At 36.0% G+C, this 12,410-nt stretch overlaps 3 protein-coding genes and 1 pseudogene across 3 annotated transcripts; 2 read left to right on the forward strand and 2 right to left on the reverse strand.

The window, feature by feature from the left end:
- LOC104769848 (protein NSP-INTERACTING KINASE 1) lies at nucleotides 2,479-5,672 on the forward strand. The gene is made up of 9 exons (XM_010494157.2): nucleotides 2,479-2,849; nucleotides 2,963-3,095; nucleotides 3,252-3,323; nucleotides 3,424-3,567; nucleotides 3,658-3,729; nucleotides 3,825-3,884; nucleotides 3,976-4,073; nucleotides 4,170-4,319; nucleotides 4,403-5,672. The coding sequence occupies exons 1-9, from the start codon at nucleotides 2,723-2,725 to the stop codon at nucleotides 5,467-5,469; spliced, it is 1,923 nt and encodes a 640-aa protein (XP_010492459.1). The 5' UTR covers nucleotides 2,479-2,722; the 3' UTR covers nucleotides 5,470-5,672.
- LOC104769855 (very-long-chain enoyl-CoA reductase-like) lies at nucleotides 6,275-7,603 on the forward strand. The gene is made up of 2 exons (XM_010494170.2): nucleotides 6,275-6,800; nucleotides 7,016-7,603. The coding sequence occupies exons 1-2, from the start codon at nucleotides 6,456-6,458 to the stop codon at nucleotides 7,487-7,489; spliced, it is 819 nt and encodes a 272-aa protein (XP_010492472.1). The 5' UTR covers nucleotides 6,275-6,455; the 3' UTR covers nucleotides 7,490-7,603.
- LOC104769854 lies at nucleotides 7,718-10,144 on the reverse strand (annotated as a pseudogene).
- Nucleotides 10,176-11,715, reverse strand: LOC104772275. The gene is made up of 2 exons (XM_010496908.1): nucleotides 10,984-11,715; nucleotides 10,176-10,868 (listed from the first exon to the last, which is right to left on the reverse strand). Exons 1-2 carry the CDS (start codon nucleotides 11,713-11,715, stop codon nucleotides 10,176-10,178), a joined length of 1,425 nt encoding a protein of 474 aa, XP_010495210.1.

Below are 12,410 nucleotides of genomic sequence, written 5' to 3' on the forward strand. Positions count from 1 at the left end.
ACTAAAAAAATATTACAGTAAATATTCATGACAACTTTTAATTCGTTTCATATTGTAATTTTAATTTAAGTAAACACAAAAAGAAGTAGAGTAATTTCAATCTCCACTTTAGAGTTTTAAACCAAAAAACGATAAACAATTGTTGTATATCTTGTTTTAGCTATCTCTCCTTATTAATATGTTGTGACCAACACAAATTGTAGCAAATTTTGAACTAATCTACAAAAGTCTGCAAAATTTTAGTAATCAAAGAAAAAAAAATGTATAGTAAAAAAAACACTTGTAAGTTCAAATAAAACGAGGCCAGTAATCTAATACTATACTATCATTTTACCCTCGCTAACAAAATAATTTAGCTTAATTACCTTTGGCATAGGACTCAAGTTGGGAACCATATTTCTTTTATCTGCATTCTGCACAATCTTTCATGTCATGTTTTGTAATCTTATAAAACTTTTGATATTTATTATTCTTTCCTCTGAAATGCGCAGAACTCATTTTCCATCAAACGTCAAAATCAACTAAGGAAAAGCATTAAATATTAATGATTGTTTCTCATAAATCGAGTTTTAAGAAACCGTGTCACGTGGAGACCAAAACTATAAAAACTTGACTAGGAATGACGTTTGTGGGAAAGTAGTTCTTGAACAGGAAATGTTATTTATTGTTCACCACAAATTTAGAATATTTGTGCTTGTTTCTTTCCGTTTGGTTTCCAGGTCGGTACGCATCGATGAAGATAACAGTGAGTGATGTACGAATTAATGTGAATATATTTAAATAATTGGAACCTTACAAAATCATTTTAGCTACATTATGAAAAAGAATGATTTACTGGTACTTCAGTAATTAAACAACATTTTTGTTTTACAGCAGTTAAGTGACAGAATATAGAAATTCCTCGACGTAAGCTTCTCAGATAACTTAAATCTCAGTAAACCAACAAAACTCTAATGAATTAAACATTTAGTTTAAGAAGAAAAAGACCTAACCTAAAAATAAACCACATTTGTTTAAAGTGTTAACACCAAATGTAGTAGTGATAGTAGTAAGTACAATATACTTTGAACAAATGCAAATGGTTGTCATAATATTACTGCCAACTCACTCATAGACAAAACCTATGAAAACGACGCGCGCTTTGGACAAATTGTAATGTCTCTTGGACTTGGATTCTGTGTTATCTTATATATTATCTTGTATATATATAATTAGTACATTACAAAGTTTACAAACTATCGAATATCATATAATTAGTATATAGATTTTGTCGTTGTAAAATAGAAAGAGTGGGTTAAAAGTATATTAACTAACTGTTGAGTTATTTTGAAAGATTGACGGTCTTCTATGTATAAGATTTTTCTATCTTTAATTTACTGATAGGAAAGGAAATTGAAAGTGCTCGTCAGCTCTCATAGTGGGATTTATCGAATCTATTTCTTTTCCATGCAAAAGGCCAAAGTTCCGTATAAATAAAAGAACAATTATTAAGGTAGCATAAATTTTTTAAAAAATCTGACCCCCAAAATAGATATGGAGAAAGAAAGAAATACTCTAAATAATTACATTTTCGTGTCATGGCGATATAATCTCGACTTTAAGATTAAATATTTGGTGTGCATATACTTCTCATGAATTATCTGATATCTCTTAGTATTTCCACACATCGAGAAGACAAAGATGCTGAAAATTGAGTGGGCAACAAAATCAATAAATTAAAAAATATCTTGAGCCTTGCTTTTTTTCTTTTTTTCTTTTTCTATATGATATTCTCATCGAAGTTCTAACATTCTCAAAACGCAACCCCAGATTTTGATTAGATTACATGTAAAGGAAATGCATATACTGAGGAATCAATAAAGTTTAGGTCTAGCTTATGTGGTGTGCCATGGAATGTTCAATGTTCGATTCCGTTTCGACCAAGCAATCAGTCATCGGTGTGTTTTTGTTAATTGAAAACATAAGAATATTCGAATTTCATCAGACTTCTACACTACTTTTTTTTTCCTCTACTATTCGAATTGCAATCTGCAATCAGACTTCTACACTACTATAAAATCAAGATATTGTTAATGTATGTGAAATATTAAAATTAAGAAAGGAAAATGTAACAAATACTGTATATATCTATATTTTTTGAAAACCATAGACAAAAAAACAGGACAGGGTGGCAGCTAGCAAAAGAACAGTATTTTAAGTTCCCTGTTTTACCCTTTTAAATTTTTTGAAATACATATTAGATTTGCTTTACTACTGACTATTCTTTGTCGATTACAATAATATATGGGCATATATTAATATTTATTTTTACATTTGTTTTGTGTTACTTTTTTTTTAACGGTCTCCCCACACACAAAGCTTTATCGACAAAGCATGCTATATGAATTTCACTTTAGACTACCAATGAATCTGGTAAAATATTTATATATTGTTTCTGACATACAGAAAAAATACTTTAGTTTTTCTTTTTTATAAAAACAAAAGATTATGGCTTTTGGTGAGAAGTGGGTTTCTTCTGCCATGGAAAGCAATTTTTTTTCTTGATGTTGAAACGTTTATAGTACTTAAAATTTTTAAAAGAAAGAAAGAAAAAAAGGATAAAGATTTGATTCTTTCAATCTTTCTCTCTCTCTCTCTCTCTCTCTCTCCATCAAATACCAAATTATCTGGAAGCTGAGAGTACATCTTGTTTTCTGCTCATTCTATTCTCTCTGTTTTAACAATGGAGAGTACTATTATTGTTATGATGACGATGATGATGACAAGATCTGTATCTTGCTTCTTGGGATTGCTATGCCTTCTCAGCTCTGTAAACGGATTGCTTTCTCCTAAAGGAGTTAACTTTGAAGGTAATAATACTACTTTTTAAAGTTTCAATCTTTTCAGTGATATGTGTGTGTTTTGTTGTTTCTTGATCTAATTAGCTAATGTTGGAATTTTATTTTGTTTAAATTGCTTATAGTGCAAGCTTTGATGGACATAAAAGCTTCATTACATGATCCTCATGGTGTTCTTGATAACTGGGATAGAGATGCTGTTGATCCTTGTAGTTGGACTATGGTTACTTGTTCTCCCGAAAACTTTGTCATTGGCTTGTAAGTAATTTCACACATTCACATTATTACATTTGATCCAAAAAAAAAAACAAAAAAAAAAAATTCACATTATTACATTCTTACATTTATATTGATGAGCAACCATGTTCATCTGAAGATTACTAAAAAAAGCCATGTTTAAATTTTATATAACAGGGGCACACCTAGTCAGAATCTATCTGGTACATTATCTCCAAGCATTACCAACTTAACAAATCTTCGGATTGTGTAAGTAACTAAGTACTACTTAGTACTTACTGTTATGAAGTTTAATTACACTATGTGTTTTTGTTTATGTTCTTGATTTTTTTTTTGTGTTCTCTTACAGGCTGTTGCAGAACAACAACATAACAGGAAAAATTCCTGCTGAGATTGGTCGGCTAACGAGGCTTGAGACTCTTGATCTCTCTGATAACTTCTTCCGCGGTGAAATTCCATTTTCAGTCGGCTATTTACGAAGCCTGCAATATCTGTAAGATTAGTAACATTTTTGTTATGGATCTCTTAGTTTCTATGTGTTTTGTGATCTTGATATGTCATATTTTTGTGTATCATCGATCAGGAGGCTTAACAACAACTCTCTCTCTGGAGTGTTTCCTCTGTCACTATCCAATATGACTCAACTTGCCTTTCTGTAAGCTAATTAATCTTTTAGTTTACGTTCACCAGTAAATCTTTTGCTAGAAACTGTGATGTTTAGACTTACTTGATCTGTTATTTTTTTCCCAGTGATTTATCATACAACAATCTCAGTGGTCCTGTTCCAAGATTTGCTGCAAAGACGTTTAGGTGATTGATTCACTCTCAATGTCCTCACACTTCCACTCTCACTTTATCTCTATGATAATAAACCTTACATTCTTTTCTCTTCTGATCACAGCATCGTTGGAAACCCGCTGATCTGTCCTACAGGTGCTGAACCAGACTGCAATGGAACTACATTGATACCAATGTCTATGAATTTGAATGCAACTGGAGGTAACTTACTAACTAACTAGTTGGTATAAACTTCAATATTGGTATTATGACATTATTACCTAAGTCTAACAACTGTTTTTTTTTTTTTTTTAAAAGCTCCTTTATACATTGGTAGATCGAGGAATCACAAAATGGCGATCGCTGTTGGATCCAGCGTTGGAACTGTATCATTGATCTTCATTGCTGTTGGGTTGTTTCTCTGGTGGAGACAAAGACATAACCAAAACACATTCTTTGATGTTAAAGGTTTTGATCCTTTTCAGTTCTTTTCTTGCATATATAGAAGATTCTTTAAAGATTCATTAAATCTTTATTCATGTTTTCACCAGATGGGAATCATCATGAGGAAGTCTCACTAGGAAACCTGAGGAGATTCAATTTCAGGGAGCTTCAGATAGCGACTAATAACTTCAGCAGTAAGAACTTATTGGGGAAAGGTGGATATGGAAATGTATACAAAGGAATACTTGGAGACAGTACAGTGGTTGCAGTGAAAAGACTTAAAGATGGAGGAGCATTAGGAGGAGAGATACAGTTTCAGACAGAAGTCGAAATGATCAGTTTAGCTGTTCATCGAAACCTCTTAAGACTGTACGGTTTCTGCATCACGCAAGCTGAGAAGCTTTTGGTTTATCCTTACATGTCTAACGGAAGCGTTGCATCTCGGATGAAAGCGAAACCTGTTCTTGATTGGAGCATAAGGAAGAGGATAGCGATAGGAGCTGCAAGAGGGCTTGTGTATCTCCATGAGCAATGTGATCCGAAGATTATACACCGCGATGTGAAAGCAGCTAATATACTTCTTGATGACTACTGTGAAGCTGTGGTTGGTGATTTTGGTTTAGCTAAACTCTTGGATCATCAAGATACACATGTCACAACCGCGGTTAGAGGCACGGTGGGTCACATTGCTCCAGAGTATCTCTCAACTGGTCAATCGTCTGAGAAAACCGATGTCTTTGGGTTTGGGATTCTTCTTCTTGAGCTTGTAACTGGACAAAGAGCTTTCGAGTTTGGTAAAGCGGCTAACCAGAAAGGAGTGATGCTTGATTGGGTTAAAAAGATTCATCAAGAGAAGAAACTTGAGCTGCTTGTGGATAAAGAGCTGTTGAAGAAGAAGAGCTATGATGAGATTGAGTTAGACGAAATGGTAAGAGTAGCTTTGTTGTGCACACAGTATCTGCCAGGACATAGACCAAAAATGTCTGAAGTAGTTCGAATGCTGGAAGGAGATGGGCTTGCAGAGAGATGGGAAGCTTCTCAAAGATCAGACACTAGTACTTCAAAATGCAGCAACAGGATTAATGAACTGATGTCATCCTCAGACAGATACTCTGATCTTACGGATGACTCCACTTTACTCGTGCAAGCAATGGAGCTCTCTGGTCCTAGATGAAATCTAAACATGAGTCTGAAGAAGATGCTTTTTTTTGTTTCTTGAATCTGTAGGGATTCATGTTTGTTGTATAATAGAGAAGGTTTTGTTTGGGGGGAATGTTATGTCACTGTAACTGTATAGGCTTGTTGTGTAAGAAGCTATTTACTGTACTTAGGGTTTATTAATTACTAGTGTTTTTATATAAACAAAAAAATTAAGTATGTAGAGGCTCTATAGTGTAGGTTTTTTGGATTTCATGTTTTGGGAATGCAACTTATATTTTTACTAGCTGGATGCTTCTCTCAAGTTTCCGATGCATGCTCCTCCTTTCATGTCCCTAGTATCATCATATATGCACAACACACCCCTAGTGAAGGAAAAGATCAAAAAGATAAAGTAAAAAGACAACACGTAGTTCACATGTTGATTCTAGAAACGGCGGCAAGGCTGTCAAGACTAAAACGGAACCTAAAATCAGTGACACGTCATAATTGAACAGCGTGTAGTCCTTCTTTTGGTCAGAGAAACGACGTGTTTTGCGCAGTGAAGGAAACACCACGTGGATGGATATAAGCCCGTCCATTAAAACAAAAACGGCATGAATCGATTTGTTCACATTAGATTCAAAAGTCAGACTTACGCCCACAAATAGAAACATTCACACAGTAGATTCAAATGTCAGAATTTTCGCATATAGANAAGCTTTTTTTTTTTTTTTTTTTTGGCAAACTCGCATATAGAAGCTTTGTTAACTTATAGATGCAAAGTCAAGAACTACACCCATAATTTACAGTTTTATATAAAAAGAAAACGATATCTATCTAAATCGAATCATAATAACTGCATCTGATCTTGAGTCGGTGTATCCTTTATAGCCCTAAGTATTTTTTAATATTAAATTCGTGGGTATTAATAGAGAAGAGTATTGGAGAGAAGACACAATCAATATCCAAAATTTGCATTCTTCTTCTTGTTCCAAAGAGAGAAAAACAAAAGAAAAAATAATGGAAATGTTGAAAAGTTTTGTATATCCACCACCTCCGTCGATATTGCTGAATGGTATGAGCGTCGTTGGATTAGCTGCTCTGGCCAAGATCGGTTGGTCTGAAGTGACAGGAAACCATCTCAAATACTCCAAATTCGCCTCATCATCAACATCAACATCACCGAAACCACAACCACAAAAGCAACCATTAGGGAGCTTCTCAAGCCGAACTGGAATGCTTTGTTTATACACACCTGCGTTTTTAGCCGCTTCGGCTTCTTTCTTCGTCTTACCTTCTGATGATCTTAGGTTTATTCTTCTCAAATCCGCTCTTGCCCTCCATTTCTTCAAGAGGGTCTTCGAGGTATAAACTTAACAAACCCTTTTTTAGGTCCCTGACACATTTTATCGAACACGTTATGTTCATTCATATAAGTAGATAAAATTTAGCTCACATACTTGCCTTTGAGGAACCAATTGGGTTTGTGATTTGGATTAGTTATTATCTTCTAGGAGTACCCTTTTATTAGTAATTGCTATAGCAGTAGCTTCCTTTCTCTGACGCATTTCATCGAACAGGTTCTGTTCATACATAAATACAGTGGAGGGATGGCTGTAGACTCAGCCATCGTCATAAGTAGCAGCTATTTCTCATCCACGGCATTGATGCTATACAGTCAAAACCTCACCTTGGGGCTTACAGAGCCCAGTTTCGATATGAAACTCGCTGGAGTTGTAATGTTTGTGGTGGGGATTATTGGGAATCTGTACCACCATGTTTTGTTAGCTAAGCTAAGGAACGAAGATGGGAAGAAAGAGTACAAGATACCAAAAGGAGGCTTGTTTGATGTAATCATATGCCCTCATTATCTGTTCGAGATCCTTGTGTTTTGGAGCTTTTTTCTCATCTCTCAGACCATCTATTCGTTTACTTTCGCCATGGGAACAATGTGCTACCTCATCGGTCGGAGTTATGCTACTCGAAGTTGGTATCTTTCCAAGTTTGATGACTTCCCTAAGCATGTCAAGGCTCTCATTCCCTTTGTTTTCTAGAGATTTCATTACACAAAAAGAGACCAATGTTTTCTGTGTTTTTTTTGTTGTTGTTGTTTGTTTCAGTTCACATGTTTTATTGATGCAGAAATTAAAATTTAGTTACACTGATAACGAACTCATGGACTCACAATTAGTCAATAACCGCTTTGACAATTATTCTCTCGTAGATTGTACTAAGAAATTGAGTAACAGACTTATTTAACACAGTTTCAGTGGAACTAATTAATGTCTTAATGTAATCTCAACGTCAACGAGGTTTAAGATCTGTAATAGTTACATCATTGATGGTTTGGGAACTGGACTTGTTCGTAGACTGGCTAGACTCGTTGCCATCTCGTTCTTGGTTGCCTTTAGTTGGAAAGAAGAATCCAGGTTGTTGAGGATCAGGTAAAATATGGGAATTGTTAATGATCATCATGTGGATTGTGGACAAGGTGGGGCGATCTGTGGGATTGCGTTGAACACATAGCAACGCAATGTGAATGCATCTTGTCACTTCTTCGGTTCTGAAATGGTTGGATCCATGAGTTCTAATGGTGAACCGTTTCTCCACAACCTCCAAGCCTGTAACATATATAATTTACTTATCAATCAAGATTCATCAAGGACATATATAGTATAGCTAAAGCCAAAATTTATCATATTGTTTGTTTATCATGTATTTAATCATCAATATCAAGAACAGAGTTTGGCTTCTTTGGTACTTACGTATGTCACCAAATTCTCAACTGAAGTGTCTGACTAGTGGACGAATCTGTTATTTCGACCACAAATAATCTCAAGGACTAGGACTCCAAAACTATAAACATCAGATTTTGTTGAGAATTGGCCTTGCATCACATATTCTGGAGGCATGTAACCGCTGCAAGAGTAAAAATACACAAGCAAAAGTGAAGATTATGGAAATTACTGACTAAGAACAGATTCATGAAGGGTGATGGGAATATATATATATATATATATACTGTGTTCCCAGCTACTTTTTTGTATTAGCTCCACTTTGATCAATCCCAAATATTCTCGCCATTCCAAAATCAGCAATTTTCGGGTTCATATTGACATCTAGGAGAATATTGCTTGCTTTGAGGTCACGATGTATGATTATGAGCCGTGAGTCTTAATGAAGATATAGAATTCCTCGAGTGATTGCCGTATAATATTGTACCGTTTTGTCCAGTCTAGCAGTCGTTTCTTTGTAGGGTCTTTACATAGAAAATTAATTATTAGCTAATTTATATTTCAGTTAAATTGAGCTTATCAAAATTATCATGACCATATGTATCTATATATACATATGGTAATTCCACATACCAAAGAGGAAGAAATCGAGGCTCTTGTTGGGGACAAACTCGTAAACAAGTATCTTCTCTTCTCCTTGTAGACAAAACCCGAGAAGCTTAACAAGATTCCTATGATGGAGTTTTGCAACAACAACAACCTCATTCTTGAACTCTCGCGCACCTTGTCTTGATGCTTTCGACAACCTCTTAATTGCAACCTCAGTCCCGTTAAGGACACCCTGGATACAATGGTGTAGACAACATCATCAGTCCCATTATCTGGATCCCTTCAACATAATTTCTTACAAAAACTAATCAAGGTCAGGTGCTCAGAGAAATTATATAAAATGATACCATGAAAACTTCTCCAAATCCACCACGACCAATTATGTTGCTCTCCGAGAATATATTTGTTGCATCTTCAATCGCTTTGAAATCGAATTGCAGTGAGTGTGTAATGGTGATATCAGTACTAGATCCTGCAACTTAAAAGTGTAGAGCTAATTATGCTGGAAATAGAGGCACTACGCAGTAGTATATTACTCGTGTCTAAAGAGAAACATTTCTTTTCAGTACAAACATTTCTTTAAAAAAAAATTAGGACATTGCATTAGCTAGAACTAGATAGATAACAAATCTAGTTCATTCCACGTTATTGCCAAACCACCTCAAAGTGTAAAGGGAATGATGGATAAAACACAAAGCAACTCACCTTTGTATGATTTTCTCCTCCTATAAACAACAAATCCTAGCGCAAGCAGTACCAAGAAGATAACAGTGACAATAGGAATTATGATTGCGCCAGTGATTTCTATTGAGATTGTTATGCTAACTGCACAAACCCGAATAAACAGGACGAGATGAAAACAGTGTAAGTACATAGTTCATCCACTGTTTGTTTCAAGCCTTCTTTAGATAGAGTAGACAAGTAGGGTACTTGTAGTTTACTTTATTTTATTTCAAGATTTACCTTTCTTGGTCTTATTGGCTGCCGGAGGTGTGCGAATCACTGGGGATTGAGGCGGAGGTGCCAACGAAATACGACTAAAAGCCTCAGAGAAAGGAAAAAGTTCCCACCAAAAAACACAGCTGGCCCGGTACACAATGCCACCTTGCCTTCCATTGCAGCATGATTCATAGTCACCAACACTTTGTCTTAAGCAGATATGGCAATCCTCCAAAGATAAGTCCGGAGTGCATTGCATTAATGCATATATAATCTGGAAATCTGTCAAGGCTGCTATATACGCTGCGTAGTACTTCTGAAAGAACATCCAATCTTGAGTAAGATGGATAACCAAGTCTCTTGTGCCAGGTACCAACATCTACCACTGCATTGATTGAAATAGATGGAGAAGTATCTAGCACATAGAACTTTCCAATCCGTCTGCCTTTACCAATCGTCACCCCCTTGATAGGATCCTGTATTTCGCAATAAGAAGTATCGAAGTCACTTTGGAGCCAATGTCATCAGTCAAAGAACTGATACTGATAAGGCTTAATCGGAACTCAGGTATAAACAGAACATTCTGGAGCAATATATCCTTGTTCAAACGAACCATTCCCACTCCACTGATTTTCACATGAGGACCAGTAGGCAAATTCACAAAACTATTTACAGAAGTGTCAAGGGAAACAAAACTATTTCTGTCATGGGACACATGGTGAGTTGCACCAGAGTCAATCACCCATGTGTCAGTAGATAGTGTGTGTTTTGGAAGATCAAGAGGAGTCTGAGGTGTACTTGCTTCGATTTGAGCTGGAACCGATGAAGAAGATGGCAACTGAGAGCTGAAAAGGGCTATGAGATTCTGCAACTGATCCGGAGAGAGCTTGCCAATCAAACCATCAATATTTTTCGAGGATTTTTCTGGTGTAGGAGATAAAGAAACTTGTGCTGCGATAGCAGGTTGTTTCTGAGTTTTCTCACCAGGTTTGCCTTTCAGAGTAAAACTAGGTGGAAATCCATGTTTCTTGTAGCACCTCTCAGCAATATGACCAACCCTGTTGCAGAAAGAGCAAATCGGTCTACCTTTGTTTGGACCATTCTGCACATACATAACAATGGGAGAGGCTGGTGCAAAAGTCTGAGAAGTCTGAAAAAACAGAAGGAGAAGTTTGAGCAAGAGTCAGAGAAACTTGGAAAGCCGAAGGAGGAACAACCGACGAGAATCCTTTCTAACTGTCATCCTGATCCAAAATCTTGTATACCTCAACCAAAGTGGGTAATGCCTTCTTAGCAATGATCTGTCTACGAATAATAGCATAGGAATCATTCAGACATGCCAAGAACTTCACAGTTTTGGCACGCTCTGCCTTCAACTGCAAACGAGCACCCTTTCCACAAGCACAAGGATCATATGGTTCATCTGAACCATCCAACTGATCCCAAAGAGTTTTAAGGCGAGTATAATACTCAGATAAAGACATGAAACCTTGGCGAAGATTATATATGCGAGGAAGATTATTCAGATGAAGCCGACCATAGAGATCTCGCCATATATTAGTAGCATCATTCATCCGTAAGATACTACGATAAATATGAGGAGAGACAACATTCAATAACCACGATTTGACCATGCTATTGCATCTTGACCATAAATCAAAGTTAGGATCTGTGGTTAAAGGCCTAGGCAAGCTACCATCAATAAACTTGATTTTGTTCTTAGCATCAAGAGAGATACGCATCGCATAACTCCAGTCATCATAGTTCGTTTCATCTAAATGAAAAGAAATGATGCTCAAACCTGGATGATCTACGCTGTGTAGGAAGAACGGAGAGTGGGATGGATCAGTATAGATTGGTGATGTGACAGCTCGCGAAAACCCAGAAACCTGAGAATCGGCTGCTGGGAGAGAGATCGGAGTAGGATTGTCAACATCGGAGTTCAATCTTTGTGATCTTCGAACAGTGGAACTTGATTGAGACTTCGTTTTACCCATTTTTAGATTTGCTCGAGCAACGGTCACCATTGGAACACGAGAAGAGCACAAAATCGAAGAAAAATAAGCTCAACAAAGGAAAACGATCAACAAACTAAGAGAGATCTGAGCTTTGATGGCTCTGATACCATGTTGGAAACGAGAGAGGATGAAGACGAAAAAGTTTATTGAAAAGATTTTCTCATTCAATTAATATGTAAACTGTACAACCCATGTGATATATATAAGTAAAGTATAATAGCTAAACCGATTTAACCAAACCAAATTATTTACATAACCAACACTCTCCTCCTTTCATATCCCTAGTATCATGTATGCACACAGCACACACACCTAGAAACGGCGTAGATCAAATAGATAAAAGTGAAAAGACAACACGTAGTTCACATGTTGCTTCTAGAAACGGCGCCAAAACTGTCAAATTTAAAACGGAACCTAAAATCACGGACACGTCATGATTGAACAGCGTGTAGTCCTTCTTTTGATTGAACTACGTGTTTTGCGCAGTGAAGGAAACACCACGTGGATATAAGCTCGTCCATTAAAACAAAAACGGCATGAATCGACTTTTTTTTTTTTGGTATCAGCCATGAATCGATTTGTTCACATTAGATTTTAATGTACCACAAATAGAAAGATTCACACAATAGAAAGCCCTTTGTTTTTTTTTTTTTTTTTTTTTTTTTTTTTTTTAA

This window comes from Camelina sativa, chromosome 20, assembly GCF_000633955.1.
Source record: "Camelina sativa cultivar DH55 chromosome 20, Cs, whole genome shotgun sequence".
NCBI classification, from domain to species: domain Eukaryota; kingdom Viridiplantae; phylum Streptophyta; class Magnoliopsida; order Brassicales; family Brassicaceae; genus Camelina; species Camelina sativa.

Excerpts from the sequence above, each read along its gene's own strand:
- LOC104769848 (XM_010494157.2), top strand. The coding sequence starts at position 2,723 with ATGGAGAGTACTATTATTGTTATGATGACGATGATGATGACAAGATCT. Across the intron at positions 3,885-3,975 it reads TTTGCTGCAAAGACGTTTAG|CATCGTTGGAAACCCGCTGA; the intron begins GTGATTGATTCA and ends TTCTGATCACAG. Across the intron at positions 4,074-4,169 it reads GAATTTGAATGCAACTGGAG|CTCCTTTATACATTGGTAGA; the intron begins GTAACTTACTAA and ends TTTTTTTAAAAG.
- LOC104769855 (XM_010494170.2), top strand. The coding sequence starts at position 6,456 with ATGGAAATGTTGAAAAGTTTTGTATATCCACCACCTCCGTCGATATTG. Across the intron at positions 6,801-7,015 it reads TCTTCAAGAGGGTCTTCGAG|GTTCTGTTCATACATAAATA; the intron begins GTATAAACTTAA and ends TTCATCGAACAG.
- LOC104772275 (XM_010496908.1), bottom strand. The coding sequence starts at position 11,715 with ATGGGTAAAACGAAGTCTCAATCAAGTTCCACTGTTCGAAGATCACAA. Across the intron at positions 10,869-10,983 it reads CATTACCCACTTTGGTTGAG|ACTTCTCAGACTTTTGCACC; the intron begins GTATACAAGATT and ends CTGTTTTTTCAG.